This window comes from Papio anubis, chromosome 18 (genome assembly GCF_008728515.1).
Source record: "Papio anubis isolate 15944 chromosome 18, Panubis1.0, whole genome shotgun sequence".
NCBI classification, from domain to species: domain Eukaryota; kingdom Metazoa; phylum Chordata; class Mammalia; order Primates; family Cercopithecidae; genus Papio; species Papio anubis.
The window spans coordinates 17,239,281-17,257,067 of NC_044993.1; the positions used below are offsets into that span (position 1 = coordinate 17,239,281).

Sequence of the window (17,787 nt, forward strand, 5' to 3'; positions counted from 1 at the left end):
AATGGTCAAAAGGAAAGGTGAGAAGCTAAAAAGCAGGTAATTTGCAGTATAGCTTATTTACATCCTTCCCTAAAGCAGAGTGCATTAAATACAAGAAAGCATCAGGGTGATCTAATGGGCATGTATAATAAGACTGCTTCATTTAACAGCAGCAGAATACACATTTTTCTCAAACTTAACAATGAACCAAGAAAGACCACCTTCTGGGTCATAAAAAATATCTTAACAAATTTCAAAGAACATAAATAATACAAAATATGTTCTTAGACCACACAGAATTAAACTAGAAATCTGCAACACAAAGACAGCTGCAAAAAAATGCCAAAATATTTGGAGATTAAAAGAACATACTTCTAAATAACACGAGTCAAAAACAACTTTATAAGAGAAAACTATAGGCCAATCTCTCTCATGAATATAGATAGAAAAATAACAAAATATTAGCAAATCAAACCCAACAAATATATAAAAAAAAATATACACTCTGACCATGTATCCCAGGTATGTAAGGCTGGTTAGGCATTCAAATATCAATGTAACCCAGCACATAACAGACTAAAGAAAACAAATCACATGATCATAATAAGAGAACACAAGTCAATTAGAAAAATAAAATCAGGGCATATTAAAAAAGGTTTTGAATTCTTATAAACACTTTCCTTCAGGAGTGCCCATTTCTCCCTTCTTTTGAGCCTCGTGAAAACTAGGAAAATATGTCCTGAATTCATCATTATGTTCATTACATTTTGTTAGATTATAATTTTTCCCCTTGTTAATCTAATTTATTAACTTTTAACCTTTTACTAAGTTAATTCATTGTAAGTAAACTAAAACGTGAGTACACCCCAGAGAGAATTCCACAGCAACAAATACATATAAGTCATAATTTCATATGTCAACAAATACATAAGTCATAATTTCAATGATATCATTCTCTCCCTACAGATGTTTCATAATTTACTTAATCCCCATTTGGGAACTACTAGTTGTTTCCGGTTTTCTCCTACTATAAACAAGATTAGGATGAATACTTTTACGTACACATTTTTGTGTACTTGTCCTATTATTTTTTCAGGCTAAAGTCCTAAAAATTGAATTAATTAATCAAAGGGTACAATTTAAGGTTTTTCCTACATACTACCAAACTGCACAGTAAAAAGATGGCATCATCCTACACTCCCATAAAGTGAAGAATACTGCCTGTTTCTCTATTTTCTAATACTGGGAATTAGATTAAAAATTATGAAATGTGGGCCGGGCGCGGTGGCTCAAGCCTGTAATCCCAGCACTTTGGGAGGCCGAGACGGGCGGATCACGAGGTCAGGAGATCGAGACCATCCTGGCTAACACGGTGAAACCCCGTCTCTACTAAAAAATACAAAAAAAAACTAGCCGGGCGAGGTGGCAGGCGCCTGTAGTCCCAGCTACCCGGGAGGCTGAGGCAGGAGAATGGCGTAAACCCGGGAGGTGGAGCTTGCAGTGAGCTGAGATCTGGCCACTGCACTCCAGCCTGGGCGACAGAGTGAGACTCTGTCTCAAAAAAAAAAAAAAAAAAAAAAATTATGAAATGTGAAAAAATGATACCTCACTTTTTCCCCAGCTGTTAATTTGCCTTTTTAAAAATTTTTTATTTATTTATTTACTTTTTTTTTTGAGATGGAGACTCACTCTGTCACCCAGGCTGGAGTGCACTGGTGCGATCTCAGCTCGCTGCAAGCTCCGCCTCCCAGGTTCACGCCATTCTCCTGCCTCAGCCTCCCGAGCAGCTGGGACTACAGGCGCCCGCCACCGCGGCCGGCTAGTTTTTTGTATTTTTAGTAGAGATGGGGTTTCACCGTGTTAGCCAGGATGGTCTCGATCTCCTGACCTCGTGATCCGCCCATCTCAGCCTCCCAAAGTGCTGGGATTACAGGCTTGAGCCACCGCGCCGGGCCTTATTTGCCTTTTAAATCTGTAGACTGTTCCCCTTTTTGTTATTCAAGTTTTTAATTTTAATATGGTTAAATTTGTGACTTTTCCTTTACAGTATCTACTTGTAGTGACTTAATTAGATGGAAATGGTTTTTTCTTACATGTCACTGCACTTGCATTTTTACTCTTAAATACCTAATCCTTGCCTACTAATTGAATAATAAATACAGAAACCCCAAATTTCTGCAAGAATGCCAAAGAAAGGATCCCACCCAAAACAGGATTTCAAATCCTGAGTAACTTTAGCCATTCAAAACCCTGCAATGGCTTCCTAACATATTCAAAATAAAATGCAAGCTCCCATAAGGCCTACATAGTCTGGCCCCTGCTTATGTCTCTGACATCCTTCCTACCATTCTCTGCCTCTCTCACTTTACAGTTTTACTTGCCTTTCTGTTGCTCTCCAAGCAAGCCATGCTTGCTCCTACCTCGGGTCTTTGCACTTAGTGTTCCCTCTGTATGGTACACTATTCCTCAAGATCTCTGCATGGCTCGTACCTCACGTCTCTAAGGTCTCTACTCAAATGTTATGTCGTTATCTCCTCTGAGAGACCTCCCTGACTACTCTAATCTAAAACACTTGGCCAGTTGCCCTATATCCCACCTTATCCTGCCATCATTATATTCCTCCATGCTGCTTTAGGTTTTTCTTCATGGCATTTATTCTTAACTGACATTAATGTTACCTATTTACTTGTGAATTTCTTACCTCCCTGACTAGAACATAAACCTCACGATAACAAAGGATTTGTATGCCACATTTATTAGTATATCCCAGCACTCTATATGTGCTGTCTGAAAAACAGTACTTACCGTTGTCAAAACACGCATAATTGTGTCTATATGCCATCGTTTGGAAGGTGCATACCTGAAAAAAAAATGGAAAGGGACAATTGAAACCAGCAAAATATACTGTTTTCAGTGACTAGAAAAACCTGCCCAAGCAGGGTGACTCACACCTGTGATCCCAGCATTTTGGGAGGCCGAGGTGGGAGATCGCTTGAGCTCAGGAGTTCGAGACAAGCCTGGGCAACATGGTGAATGTCTCACCAAAAAATACAAAAATTAGCTGGGTGTGGTGGTGGGTGCCGGTAGTTCAGCTACTCTGGGAGGCTGAGGTGGGAGGATTGCCTGTGCCTGGGAAGTTGAGGCTACAGTGAGCCAGCTCACTGTAGAAAAAAAGAAAGAAAGAAAGAAAAGAAAATCCTGTCCTACAGTCTTTTCTAGGTTCCCTGGATAAGTGAACATATGTGGAAACATTTCAACTTCAAATCTAGCAACAAATGCCATTTTAGAGAGTGATAAAATGGTATACAGTCAACTGACTTCAGTGGCTCATGCCTATAATCCCAGTACTTTGGGAGGCCAAGGAGGAAGGAGTGCTTGAGGCTAGGAGTTCCAGACAAACCTGGGCAACACAGCAAGACCCCATCTCTACAAAATAAAAATTAAAAAATTAGTGGCACATGATGATTTGCGCCTATAGTCCCAGCTACTCAGGAGGCTGAGGCAGAAGGATGGCTTAAGCACAGAAGTCCAGGCTGCAGTAAGCTATGACTGGCCCACTGCCCTCCAGCATGGCTTATAGAGCAAGACCCCATTTCTAAAATTAAAAAAAAAAAGAAAAAAAAAAAAGGGAGTATGTAGTCAAACTCAGATGTTTCCCATAAGATCGCAATAAGAGTTGCTAAGCTGAGAAATGAGATTTGTTTTCACTTTCAGAGAAAATGATCATTCAGTCAGGGCGGGAGAGGATAAAGAACAAAGAAAAAAACGAACTGTTTTCAGACCAAGACAACAACATTAGAACTAAAAACTTGTTTCCTTAAATTCAGAGTGGAAAGAAGAGAAAGAATAGCTATACTACTAAAATCATAAGGTACTTTCTCAAAATTCTGCATAGAGCAGCAATTCAGATGTTGTAACTTTTCTATTCCCTTTATTAAAACAGCACTATAGGCCAGCTGTGGTGGCTGACGCTTATAATCCTAGCACTTTGGGAGGCTGAGGCAGGCGGATCGCCTGAGTCCAGGAGTTCGAGACCAGCCTGGTCAACATAGTGAAACCCCATCTCTACAAAAAAAAAAAAAACAGAAATTAGCAGGGTGTGGTGGCGTACACCTGTAGTCCCAGCTACCTGGGGGGCTGAGGCAGGAGGATCCCCTGAACCTGGCGAGGTCAAGATTGAAGCGAGCTGGGAGATTGTGCCACTGCACTCCAGCCTAGGTGACAAAGTGAGACCCTGTCTCAAAAAAAAATACCAAAACAAATAAACCAAAACAAAACAAAAAACAGCATCAGAGATGAGAGGTTAAAGAACAGAAAAACGAGATTTCATAAAAGTGTAAAATTTTTTTGGTCTCAGCTGAGAGCTTGAAATAAATGTTATGTGTTTTAAACATATTTACAGTCGTTTCCCCATTTTTTGTTGTTGTTGTTGTTGATTTTGTTTTGTTTTTGAGATGGAGTCTTGCTCTGTCACTTGGCTGGAGTGCAGTGGCATAATCTCGGCTCACTGCAACCTCTGCCTCCCAGGTTCAAGTGATTCTCTTGCCTCAGCCTCCTGGGAAGCTGGGACTACAGGCGCGCGCCACGAGGCCCAACAAATGTTTGTATTTTTAATGGAGACAGCATTTCACCACGTTGGCCAGGCTGGTCTCAAACTCCTGGCTTCGTGATCCGCCTGCCTTGGCCTCCCAAACTGCTGACCACAGGTGTGTGCCACCGCACCCAGCCCCCTCCCCATGTTTTAAAGACACTTCCAAAAGTTCCAAGCAGACTTTACCAATAAAGGTAAAAATTAAATCTTACTTTTCTGCAGCAAGAAAGATTCCAGATGCACAGTCTGCTTTAAATTCTGGCTCACAGGAATCCAGAAAATAAAGTAATTCTTTCATCATGCCTCGGATATTATTCCCATTTACCAGGGCAAAACTCAATTCCATTGCACGCCTTGCAGAAGGGAAAAATTAAAAACAGTTACAAAATTTATAGTGGAAATGAAACAAAGACCCAGGTATGCACTCTGTGAACACCAAGCACTGCCAGATGTGCTAACGTCCTTGCACAATCTTGTGATCCCAATCTTTGCACACAAAATAACCAAGGAGATGTATTTTTATGTAATCAAAGTTAGTTTTGATATTCTGAATCTTCATGCAATATTTTTCCTCAAAAGTCCCTATGAGATACCAAGGAGATGTATTTTTATGTAATCAAAGTTAGTTTTGATATTTTGAATCTTCATGCAATATTTTTCCTCAAAAGTCCCTATGAGATATACCACTAAACTCCAAACATGCAGTTTGGGTTCAACAGGCTGTTCTACAAATGTGCAAGTTAGAATACCTAAGAGTCTCAAAAAGAGGGGCAACAAATGTATTACCCAATAATAATACCTATCTGCCTCATTCCTTAAAAATGTGACATGTGAAGTCACCATATTCTACTTTTATTACACCCTACTCTGTCCAAAGATGATGTAACATAGTTTCTATCAAAAGGTATGCAGAAATTCAGACTAAAAACTGAATTCAAGGCCGAGCACAGTGGCTCACACCTGTTTTCTCACCACTTTGGGAGGCCAAGGTGGGCGAATCACCTGAGGTCAGGAGCTTGAGACCAGCATGGCCAAAATGGTGAAACCACTTATGTACTAAAAATACAAAAATTAGCCAGGCATGGTGGTGGGTGCCTGTAGTCCCAGCTACTAGGGAGACCGAGGTAGGAGAACTGCTTGAACCTGGAATACAGAGATTGCAGTGAGGCAAGGGACTCCAGCCTGGGCAACAGAGTGAGACTCTGTCTCAAAAAAAAAAAAAAAAATTTCAAAGGGAAAATGAGGGCCATGAGAAGGAAAAAAAATGGCATGTGCTATGAGGACAAATAAGAGTTTCTATAAATGCCTATTCAAAGTTGGCAATGAAGTGAAAAATAGGAATGTTTAACATGTAAAAGTTGTAAGGTTACTATATGCATCTTTCCATACTTGGTCAATAATATCAAACACTGTATGTACACTGACTTTCAAAAGTAACAACTTAGGCTGGGCACAGTGGCTCGCGCCTGTAATCCCAGCACTTTGGGAGGCCAAGGCGGGCAGATCACCTGAGGTCAGGAGTTCAAGACCAACCTGGCCAACACGGCAAAACCCCGTCTCTACTAAAAATATAAAAATTAGCTGGGTGTGGTGGCAGGCGCCTGTAATTCCAGGTACTTAAGAGGCTGAGACAGGAGAATCGCTTGAACTCAGAAGACGGAAGTTGCCGTGAGCCAAGTTCGCGCCACCACACTCCAGCCTGAGCAACAGACCAAGACTCCGTCTCCAAAAAAAAATAAAAAATTAACAAGTAGCGGATACTTTCATCTTAGCTAAGCTAACATATAAGTAGCAAAAATTCAATCCTTAGATATAATAACTTATAGGGTGCTTATGTAATTTACATATATTAATTCAATTTATCCTGCATAACCCTATGAAGTGGTTGCCCTTCTATCTGCATTTTACTTATGAGGCAATTGAGGCACTGAAAGTTTAAGTAATTTGACCTAGTCTATCAAAGGCAGAGTCAGAATATGAAATGAGGCAGTCTGGCTCCAGAGTCTAAGCTCTTACTGTTACATATCCTGTCAAAGAGACACAGGTTTCACTTCTTTTGAAATTCACAACCCAGTAATGAGCTAGAGAGAAACAACACAAAAAGAGTCAGAAGGCTACTATCCATTCCCAGGACTGCCCCTTACAAGGATTAAGGTTTAGGTTAAGTCATTTGATCCCTGTGGGACTGAATTTTAACTAACCTGTTAATTAGGGATAGAAGTAGTTGCTTAGGCTCTCTCATTGGCTTGCTCTGAGAACCCACTGAGAGGGTACTTAAAAAATCTTTTGCAAAGTGCTACATAAAAGTTGGTGTTATTAAGTTTAGGTCTTATCTACAGATTGCTCAAGTACCTAGCACCTTTTATTTGTACCTGTTCTGTGTAAATCAAAGGAACTCAGCATCAATAAATGTTTGTTGACTGAATGGTTTCAGAGATCGCTTTAAATATACTTTGTTCTAGATTTGAACATACAACCAAAAGTTTAGAGGCCAACTTTAGCTAGGTTCTACAAACACCTAGAGTTCTAAGAAGAGATCCAGTAGAATTACTCCATTAAGGGAAGGGATTTATGCTTTTTGAGAGTGCTATCTGCTGCCTAACAGTCATTTCAGGATACACTGTTCTAAGAAACACGCTGCCTTCAGGATCCTGGGGGGTAAGTACTGTGAAAAACGTGTGCTGTCAGCAGTTTGAGTGTCAGCATTGTGATAAGACACTTAGCCGATGGATCACTCCGTACTTTCATCCTCCAACACACAAAGCACAGTACCTCCCTTAGGTAAACTTTTGCCAAGATACTCTGTGCCTGTTATACTTATCAAAGAGCCAAGGACAACTTCAGTGTGCACTTAAGTATTCTTATTGGCCTCCTTAATAATCTAAACTTCTCCCTGCCAATCCTTTCTAAAAAAGGATTCACTCAGCAGAGTCCATCTATGAACACAATGACTAAATACACAAATGTCAACACTCTTGCTCTGAAAACTATTACAAAGTATCACATGGCAGGGGCACAGAACTATCAATAATCTGTCACTCAATTTACCAAAAGCACTAGACTGAGAAAGGCTCTCAGTTTGTTACCGTTTTATTGAGACATCCAAATCTTTAAGACAGTCCACAATTGTGCTTCTGTGCCTCTGTACTGCATTATGATCTGTCTGTACAGTCTTCAACAAAGATGTCAGAGCCACGTATCTAGATGAAACAGTTGCAAAATAACAGAGTTAAAATGTAAAATTAGGGATAGTTTTTCTCTGTTTAAATAATAGAAAGACGTCTAATGGATAAGAGAAAGCACACATTTTTAAATATTTAAAAGAAAGTTAGTGAGCATAAAAGTAACATTTCAAAGGTATAAGCGATACCATAATCTAAAATAACAGCAACCAGGAGAAGCTCTGGATTTTAGATTTGCATTCATGGTCAAGTCCATTTAAACTTCTAAAAGTAGGCCGGGCATGGTGGCTCACACCCATAATCCCAGCACTGTGGGAGGCCAAGGCGGGCAGATACCTGAGGTCAGGAGTTCAAGACCAGCCTGGCCAACATGGTGAAACCCTATCTCTACTAAAAATATAAAAATTAGCCGGGCACATGGGTGTCAGGTGCCTGTAGTCCCAGCTACTTGGGGGGCTGAGGCACAAGAATTGCTTGAACATGGGATGCTGAGGTTGCAGTGGGCTGAGATCACGCCATTGCACCCCAGCCTGGGCGACAGAGCGAGACTCTGTCTCAAAAAAAATAAAATTGGGGCTGGGCGCAGTGGCTCAAGCCTATAATCCCAGCACTTTGGGAGGCTAAGGCAGGCGGATCACGAGGTCAGGAGATTAAGACCACCCTAGCTAACACGGTGAAATCCCGTCTCTACTAAAAATACAAAAAATTAGCCGGGCGTGGTGGCATGCGCCTGTAGTCCCAGCTACTCAGGAGGCAGAGCTTGCAGTGAGCCGAGATCATGCCACTGCACTCCAGCCTAAGCAACAGAGTGAGATTCTGTCTCAGAAAAAAATAAATTAAATTAAATTAAATATAAAATAAATAGAAGTGATTGACTCAATTCTTTTAAAGTTTTCCAAATAGTAAAACAAAGAGAGCATATAATATGCCTTTTAAGGCTGCCTTTGCCCCATAATGCAATTTTAATTTTACCATTTGAGTTTTCTCTGCTTTTATATGATACTGGTACCAAAACTGCCTCTATAAAAATTTGAGTTTAAAATCCACGTGTTTAACTTAGTATGTTAAGGTTTAAAATTTTACTCATGTATTTATTTTTTAATAGAGATGGAGTCCCCCGCTATGTTGCCCAGGCTGGTCTCAAACTCTTGGGCTCAAGCGTTCCTACCACCTTAGCCTACCAAAGTGCTACTTAGTATTACAGGTGTGAGCCACCGCACCTGGCAATCCAAGTGTTCTTTAGAAGGAGAAGATAATTCAGGATGCCACAATAATTATTTCCACATCTTTTTTTTTTTTTTTTTTGAAACAGGGTCTCAGCCAGGTGCAGTGGCTCACTGCCTGTAATCCCAGCACTTCAGGAGGACGAGGCAGGTGGATTACCTGAGGTTAGGAGTTAGAGACCAGCCCAGCCAACATGGTGAAACCCCGTCTCTACTAAAAATACAAAAAACTAGCGGGACGTGGTGACGTGCGCCTGTAAACCCAGCTACTCGGGAGACTGAGACAAAAGAATTACTTGAACTCGGGGGGCGGAGGTTGCAGTGAGCCAAGATTGCGCCACTGCACTCCAGCCTGGGCAACAAGAGCAAAACTCTGTCTCAAGAGAGAGAAAAAAAAAACAAAAACAGGGTCTCATTCTGTCACCTAGACTGGAATGCAGTGGCATGATCACGGCTCACTGTAGCTTCAACCTCCTGGGTTCAGGTGACCCTCCCACCTCAGCCTCCAGAGTAGCTGGGACTACAGGTGCACACCACCAAGCCACCTGGCTCATTTTTGTATTTTTCTGTAGAGATAGGGTTTGCCATCTTGCCCAGGCTGGTCTCGAACTCATGGGCTCATGATCTACCCATCTCTGCCTCCCAAAGTGTTGGCATTACAGGTGTGAGCTACTGCACCTAGCTTCCACATCTTTTCATGTTTAATATAAGAAAAACTTCTCCTGATTAGAAAAACAGGTAAGCAGGAATACGTACTACATACAGGAAAATACCAAAATAAAAGATAATACTGATCAATTCATTTACCTAAAAAACTAGCTAAAACTAGCTGGAGTTCACAAAGACATTCCAGATTTGCTACCTGAAATGTTACATTTTTCTTAATTTAGAGCAGGGGTCAGTCAACAAACTATAGCCTACCTGTAAAATCCAGCTCTCTGCTGTTTTTGTATATCAAAATTTTTTTTCATACTAGTTCCCAAGTTTGATGTAAATCAATTTTATTCAACACAGCCACACTCATCATTGACATATTGTCTATGGCTAATTTCATGCTAAGGGGCAGAGGTAAGTAGTTACCAAAGACTCCATGGCCCATAAAGTCTAAAATACTTACCATCTGACCCTTTACAGAAAAATTCTGCTGACTCCCGATTTACAGAACAAATAGGACTATATGCCATGAGACAAATCCTCAAGTCTTTACAAAACTGTAGTGTTAAGACCAGAAAAACATAAAAATTCTGAGCTATAAGTTCTAGATATGTGACTCAATACATGTGTAATCTTGAGCAAAATCACTCTTAAAATACTGGGCTTACAATACCCAAGATAAAAGACATATTTCAGTTGACTTACCTAATATTCTTGTCATTGTTCAATAAGAAACGACCCAGGATATTTATGGCTAGGACCTAAAGAGAAATAGCATAGGTCAAAATTTAGGAAAATTAAAGTTTTATATTGTTTCCTGTGTTTAAAGGATAACTTTCTGGCCTCTGGTGCTTCACAGACTGCTAGTCCACCAAAAAAAAAAAAAAAAAAAAAAAAAAAAAAAACCAAACTGGAGCCGGGCATGGCGACTCACGTCTGTAATCCCAGAAGTCTGGGAGGCCGAGGCCGGTAGATCACAAGGTCAGGAGTTCGAGACCAGCCTGACCAACATGGTGAAACCCAGTCTCTACTAAAAATACAAAAATTAGCTAGGCATGGTGGTGCATGCTTGTAATCCCAGCTACTCAGGAGGCTGAGGCAGGAGAATCACTTGAACCCAGCAGGCGGAGGTTGCAGTGAGCCAAGATTGTACCACTGTACTCCAGCCAGGGCAACAGAGCAAGACTCCATCTCAAAAAAAAAAAAGGAAAAAATCCAAAGGCAAACTCTTAAAATCATACACTAAAGGTAAGTGCTGGAAGGTCGTTTTAATGTTTTGACAGTGTTTTGTTAGTGGAAGAATAATATTAGTACAGCCTCTTTAGAGGGAAATCTGGAAATAACTATATTTAAAGTGAAAGTATATTCTCTGTTTTATCAATTTCACTTTTAGGAATTGATCTGACAAACAACTGTACATATAGACAAAAGTCTACTGTGGCACTACTGATAACTGCAAATGATAGGAGATACCCTAAAACTCCGTTAATAGCAAATTTGCTAATTATACTATGGCACACCCATGCAATGGAATGTCATGCAGCCATTAAGACAGAATGCATTCTGACACATGGTTCAACCTTGAAGACATTATGTTAAATAATACGCTTATCAAAAGGATAAAAACTGTATGATTCCACTTATATGAGGTACTGTGATATGATGAAATATATACTTGGTTTTTGTCCCTGTTTCCTGGCATACAAATCCTAAATCCCTTGGAATTTCCTGTGTGACAGCATCTTTAGTTCTAATGATATGACTCTCAATGGGCTCCTAAGATAGCCTCAGAATGGAGACTAGTTGCCAGGGGAACAACCATGATATTAAAAGGTTGGAACTTTCAGTCCCATCCCCCGACCTTGGGGAGGGGAGAGATGCTGAAGGTTAAACTGATCACCGATGATTTAATCAATCATGCCTGCATAATGAGGCCTCCAAGAATCTGAAATGGACAGGGTTCAGAGGAGCTTCCAGATAGCTGAATATGTGGAGCTTCCTGGAGGGCGGCACATCTGGAGAGGGTATGGAAGCTTCCAACCCCTTCCCACATGCCTTGCCCTATACATCTCTTCCATCTGGCTGTTCATCTATATCCTTTATAACAAACCAACAAGCATAAGTGAAGTGTTTCCCTGAGTTCTGTGAGCCACTCTAGCAAACTAACTAAACCTGAGGAGGGGGTTGTGGGAACCCTGACTTACAGCTGGTTGGTCAGAAGCACAGGTCACAACCTGAGCTTGGGAGTGGCATCTGAAGTTGGGGTGGGGGGGTCAGTCTTGTGGGACTGAGCCCTCAAACTGTAGGATGTGATACCTTTTTTTTTTTTTTTTTTTTTTGAGACGGAGTCGCGCTCTGTTGCCCAGTGGAGCGCAGTGGCGCGATCTTGGCTCACTGTAATCTCCGCCTCCCAGGTTCATGCCATTCTCCTGCCTCAGCCTCTCTAGTAGCTGGCACCTGCCACCACGCCCGGCTAATTTTTTTGTATTTTTTTCTTTCAGTAGAGACGGGGTTTCACTGTGTTAGCAAGGATGGTCTCAATCTCCTGAACTTGTGATCCACTCTCCTCAGCCTTCCAAAGTGTTGGGATTACAGGCCCGCAACCAGCGGGATGTGACACCTTATCTCCAGGGAGACAGTGTCAGAACTGAATTCAATTAGAGGATACCCAGCTGGTATCCACCAGAAAACCGCCTGATGTATAGGGAAATAGCCCCAACACATATGGTGTCAGAAGTGAAATGTTGGAGCTGGACATGATGGCTCACATTACTCGGGAGGTTGAGGTGGGAGGATTGCTTGAGGCCAGGAGTTCAAGATCAGCCTGAACAACCGAGAGTGACCCTGTCCCTAAAACAAAACAAAAAAGAAGTGAAGTGTTGAATGACTCTGTGAGGGTAGACAGTAAAGAGTAGAAAAAACATTTTGCGTTTTTTCCTTATATCTCTTCAGAGGTACCTGAGAGTAGTCAAATTCATAGACAGAAGTAGAACGGTGGTTGCCAGGGACTAGAGGTAGTTACAGCATGGAGAGTTATTGTTTAATGGATATAGACTTTAAGGCAAAAAAGTTCTGGAGATAAACTATAGTACTGGTTACACAACAAGATGAGTGTACTAACTGTTCACTTAAAAATGCTGAACATGGTAAATTTTGTGTTATATATATTTTATCACAATTAAGAAAAAAAGAACAAGACTTATCTCTATACATGAATTTGGAACTGGCTCCAAGATAATGTTAGGTGAACAGAGTACGGTGCAGAACAATATATATGCTATGTTACCATTCTGTTTGAAAGGTGCGGAGAGGAAAAGGACTTAACCTAAATTACTTTGGTTATCTGACTAGATACTATAATGCTAAAGACAAAAAGAACTGTACACAAAATATTATACTCTAGTACATTTGTTTTTTACAAGGCTATGGACTAACAGTTCTAATATTAATAAACGACAAAATGAACAAATTCATGAAGGAGAAGGGACAACTCCTCTCTATAGAAGAATTCCAATTATTTAATAAGAAAAAAAATGAGGGAAATGGAAAATTTGTCATTAGAATACCATCTCAATAATTGTTGTGGGCAAGACTCTCTGGTGGATACTAAAACTGATAGGTAAAAATCTGAGGATAGGATGTTTACATAGTCTCAAAATATCTGCCAAAATATTTTTCATTACAAAGGAAAAAATAATGACTTTACAGTGGAAAGACCCAGCAGACACCATCTCAACCAAATGATCAAGGTTAACATCAACAATGATAAGACAAATATATTCACTATACTGCTACATCTAAGATCTCCCAAAGTTTATTATAATCAATGTTAAGCCTTCAGCGGGAAGGAATGGTATTTCAGATACCAAAAATCAAGCATTCCACATTTTGCATCATTCTTTCTTAAAGTTGAGTTCCAAATGGAATACAACTCTGAAGTACTCCAGTCCAAGTCAACCATTCTAAATGAAACATTTAGGGGGCAAGAAAAGATTTAAAACGACTTACTCGCAATCCACTCTCTGACTTAATATCCATGATAGTCAAAACCGTTTCATAAAGAATAGCATTTCCTACATTTTTACTAGTCTCAGTATTAGTGGCAACCTGAAAAGACATATTGAGGGCAGTACGTAAGTGATAAAAACAATGTTTCCAAAAAATATCCACAGGTAACAAGAGGCATTTTGTAATTACAGCTATGAATGAGGAAACACAAATAAAAACTGCTCCATATAACCATAATAATTCTACTCCCTGCGAAACTAAAATAAATATTTAAGTTTGGTCTACTCACCTGTGCTAATATATCATTCATAGCTTCACTTGAATCATCATCATTTCGTCCTAAAATTCTTAATAACCGCAAAATGCGTACCTAATGTGCAAAATATGAGAGGTGTCAACAAATTATGTCTCACACAAAGAAATCTCATCTTGGTATGAAATTCAAATGACTAAATGAAGTCTTAGAACTTCATTTGGAACCATTTATTCCTATCAGAAATGGTCAAAAATCAAACAGAAGAATTGAAAACATTTTCTTTAGAGAAGCTATAAATGCTTCTACATCTAATAAAGTTATTATAAGACAACCCACACTTCAGTACTCCACAGCTAAAGGATACTACCACATACTACCACCTGCAGAGCTATAGTAAATAATTCAAATAGTAAATGATTTTGACTATTAAAACTGTAATTTTAAGTGGGACACAGTGGCTCTTGCCTGTAATCCCAGTACCTTGAGAGGCTGAGGTGGACAGGTTGCGTGAGTCCAGGAGTTTGAGACCAGCCTGGGCAACATGGCAAAACCCTGTCTCTACAAAATATACAAAATGAGCCAGGCACGGTGGCGTGCACCTGAAATCCCAGTTACTTGGGAGGATCACTTGACCCTGGGAGGTCAAGGCTGCAGTGAGGCAAGATTGTGCCACTGCACTCCAGCCTAAGTGACAGAGCAAGACCTTGTCTCAAAAAAAAAAAAAAAAAAAAAAAAGAACAAACTTGTAATTGTATCCTCATAATCTAATACAGAATTGTGTCACTATTCATTAATATAATTAATCAATTAACTACCAAATTTCTACTCAACACAAACTTTAAGAGGAAGGAAATGGTCTACTTAAAAGATATTAAATTCATATAACATTTATTTAAAACATTCTTTCAACCTCACCTGCAAAAAGGGGTCACTGATACCAGAAACATCATGTTCTGGTGAATATCCGGACATGATGAGGTTCTTTAAAATACGAACTAATTGGGGCACAAGCTGCAGAGAAAGATGCATCAAAAAACAGTGAATATTGAAGAATGTCTCATGAATAAGCAGGTCCTTTGGTTTAGAAAAAGGGTGTAAGGGTCCGAGTCCAAGCAAATTCTAGTGATTTAATATACTAGCATACTGTAGATGTTTGATAAACTTAGGAGTAAATTAGGCCAATATTCAAGAAGAAGTATGTATTTTATCTGGATAAAACCAAACTAGACTTTTTTATGCCAGAGTTATATGTGAAGATATTACAAATAATACTGGGTCAGAAAGCCTATGGGAACCAGGTAAAACAGATGCCTGTGGGGCGTACTGCATTTCTACTTCTGCAGAACTTGACATGCCTAGGTGGCAAAAACATGTTCAGTTTTCATCCATTCAAACATTTGCATATAACATGTCATCACACCAAAATACAACTGGTGATCTTATTAACATTATAGCTTTAGAACATATAACCTCAAATAGAGAAAAAAAACTCTTCTCTTAAGATAGAAGAGTTATACCCTTTTCCAACAAACAACAGGGAATACCAAAGCTGACAACAGTAATACGGTAATCAAATGGAAAAGACACATGAAAAAATTACATCTTTCATCTTAAGAGATATCAAGGCCATGAATAATTTCCTCTTCCTATTCCTAACTCATATGATACAATTTTTTTAAATTTCAGGACTTATTTACATATACAGCTTTGTGGTCTGTTTTCTTATCTTTTCAATGAGACTATACATTCCTTATAATCAGGAATTTCCTTCCTGTCCTTCCTTTACTTTATCCATTAAGAGTCCTAACACATTGTAAAGGCAATTTTACTGTCAAGCCGAAGATGTTTTAAATATTGGCACTCATTTCATTTCTGTTGATCAATTACTTGATATTAAAACAAAAGGTTTGCCACAACAGGAACTTTTTACGTTTCCAACTAAAAACTCAATTTTTAGCTATATAAACAACTTTAATGACCAAAAATTAAGTTAAAAAGGGTGCAAAGTGAACTGCATTGCATCTCTTTTGCAGGCAATTTTAGCTACAACTCTGCCGCAACTCAATTATTTTTTCTCACTGTATTTAGACTCTGTCCCTTCCCTACTCCTCAAGCCTAAAAGAGGATCAAGACTGAGATGAAAAGCCAAGCTATATCCAACGCATGCACTCAAAGCATTCAAAACATTAAGGCCACTTCTAAATACAAGAAAACACAGTATGTATGAATTTAAATAAGTTGAGCCATAACAGTTCGGAATTAATTCTTATAAGTCACCTAAACAAAGTCTAATTTGGACAACTCCAAATAAGACAAATCTAAGCTATGGAGATCTGTAAATTCATTACATCTGTCAACTATGGGCAAAGTTATATTAGAGATAGTAATATACCTTTTAAAACCGCTTTAAATCAATATTTTTATAATAAAATGAAGACCAAGTAGTTACCAAGCTTATTTTGCACACTTCCCAATGGTCTGCTTTTTTGTACTACATATAACCCAAGTTATTTTTTATCTGGTTTACTTCTTGGAAAAGTCATTTTTCCTTGGGCTACTAAATTCAGAAATTGTTTTATCCACTGCCAAAAGGCCAGCACATCACATAAGATTACCCTGGGACACAGAGCACAAATGTCTGAATGTTCAGCATACAATTCTTGGAACCCAGTTTCATTTTTCAGACAAAAATGCAAGTTATTAAAACTGACAACAGGACAAACAAAATAAGATGACATAGGGAAAGGCTGCAGCCATGAAAATCAGTTGGTGCCCACTACTCTACCTCAAAATCCTTTTAATATTTCAAAACTTCTATGTAAGAGTAAGTACAGGTAAGGGAGAAATAAAAGCTCTAAGTCTGAACTGAAAGCTCAGCAGTACATACAGAGCTTTTTAAAGTATGAGGTTACCCACATACTGTTCTAAAATATCTACTTCAAAAAGCAGTAGCATTTTGTGTCAAAGCTCCAGACTGATCTGGAATTGCCATCACCAAAGTCACTGGAAAACTGCTCAAAGTTTCTCAAGTAAAGATAAAGAAAAGGCAGAGAAGGTGGTTTACAATTCAGGAAAGGCTGCAACTGAAATCCAAGGCTGACTTTGGAGTCAGGAGTTTAAGTGACAAAACAAAAACTAGACTAGGAAGTTAGCCAAAAATGCTAGAACAATAACTCACAGTATTAAGCACAGCTTCAGCATTAGTATATTTTAAAAGCCACATTTGTGGATGGATACACAAAAGCTACTAAGGACCTAATGCCAGCATGCACCATCTAAAAGAGGGTTAATTCTTACCTTTTCATTCTAACATACAGCAGGATTCCAAACAGACAACAGGAACAAAACATACAAAGCAAGCATTAGGGACAGATACGGGTCTCATACTATATTACAATAATTTAATCAAGACATGAACATCTAAGGGAAAAAAAGCCAAAAAAGAACTCCTGTTAGAGCCTTACTAGATCTAAAGTACAAAGCGAGTCCTATTTATGGAATGACCAGCATCCTATAAAAGAAGTTCAATGCATGTAACTACCCAAAGAACAGTCTTCCTCTGAGTGCTCCTTACTACTGTCTTCTAAAATTAAGTGGAGAAATAGAAATGTCCACTTTAAAATACTAGTTAAAAAAAAAAAAACACAGGCCGGGCGCAGTGGCTCACGCCTGTAATCCCAGCACTTTGGGAGGCTGAGGCGGGTGGATCACCTGAGGTCAAGAGTTCGAAACCAGCCTGGCTAACATGGTGAAACCCTGTCTCTACTAAAAATACGAAACAAAATTAGCTGGGCGTGGTGGTGGGCACCTGTAGTCCCAGCTACTCGGGAGGCTGAGGGAGGAGAATCACTTGAACCCAGGAGGCAGAGGTTGCAGTGAGCCGAGATTGCACCA

The 17,787-nt window shown here is 39.5% G+C and overlaps 1 protein-coding gene and 1 non-coding gene across 6 annotated transcripts in view; both read right to left on the reverse strand.

The window, feature by feature from the left end:
• Window positions 1-17,787, reverse strand: part of AP1G1 (adaptor related protein complex 1 subunit gamma 1) — an 88,722-nt gene that overhangs the window by 23,817 nt on the left and 47,118 nt on the right. For 4 of the 5 annotated variants that reach the window (XM_021932135.2, XM_021932131.2, XM_021932136.2 and 1 more), the window contains 8 exons: window positions 17,191-17,199; window positions 14,809-14,904; window positions 13,927-14,007; window positions 13,638-13,736; window positions 10,335-10,390; window positions 7,657-7,770; window positions 4,783-4,923; window positions 2,785-2,839 (listed from right to left, as the gene is read on the reverse strand). In XM_021932135.2, the coding sequence (XP_021787827.1) occupies window positions 2,785-2,839; window positions 4,783-4,923; window positions 7,657-7,770; window positions 10,335-10,390; window positions 13,638-13,736; window positions 13,927-14,007; window positions 14,809-14,904; window positions 17,191-17,199 (651 nt within the window). The remainder of the gene's footprint in view (window positions 1-2,784; window positions 2,840-4,782; window positions 4,924-7,656; window positions 7,771-10,334; window positions 10,391-13,637; window positions 13,737-13,926; window positions 14,008-14,808; window positions 14,905-17,190; window positions 17,200-17,787) is intronic. The other variant, XM_021932134.2, reaches the window with a different exon arrangement.
• Window positions 7,246-7,331, reverse strand: LOC116271375. Its single transcript, XR_004179935.1, has one exon. It is a non-coding gene; the product is annotated as a small nucleolar RNA SNORD71 (small nucleolar RNA).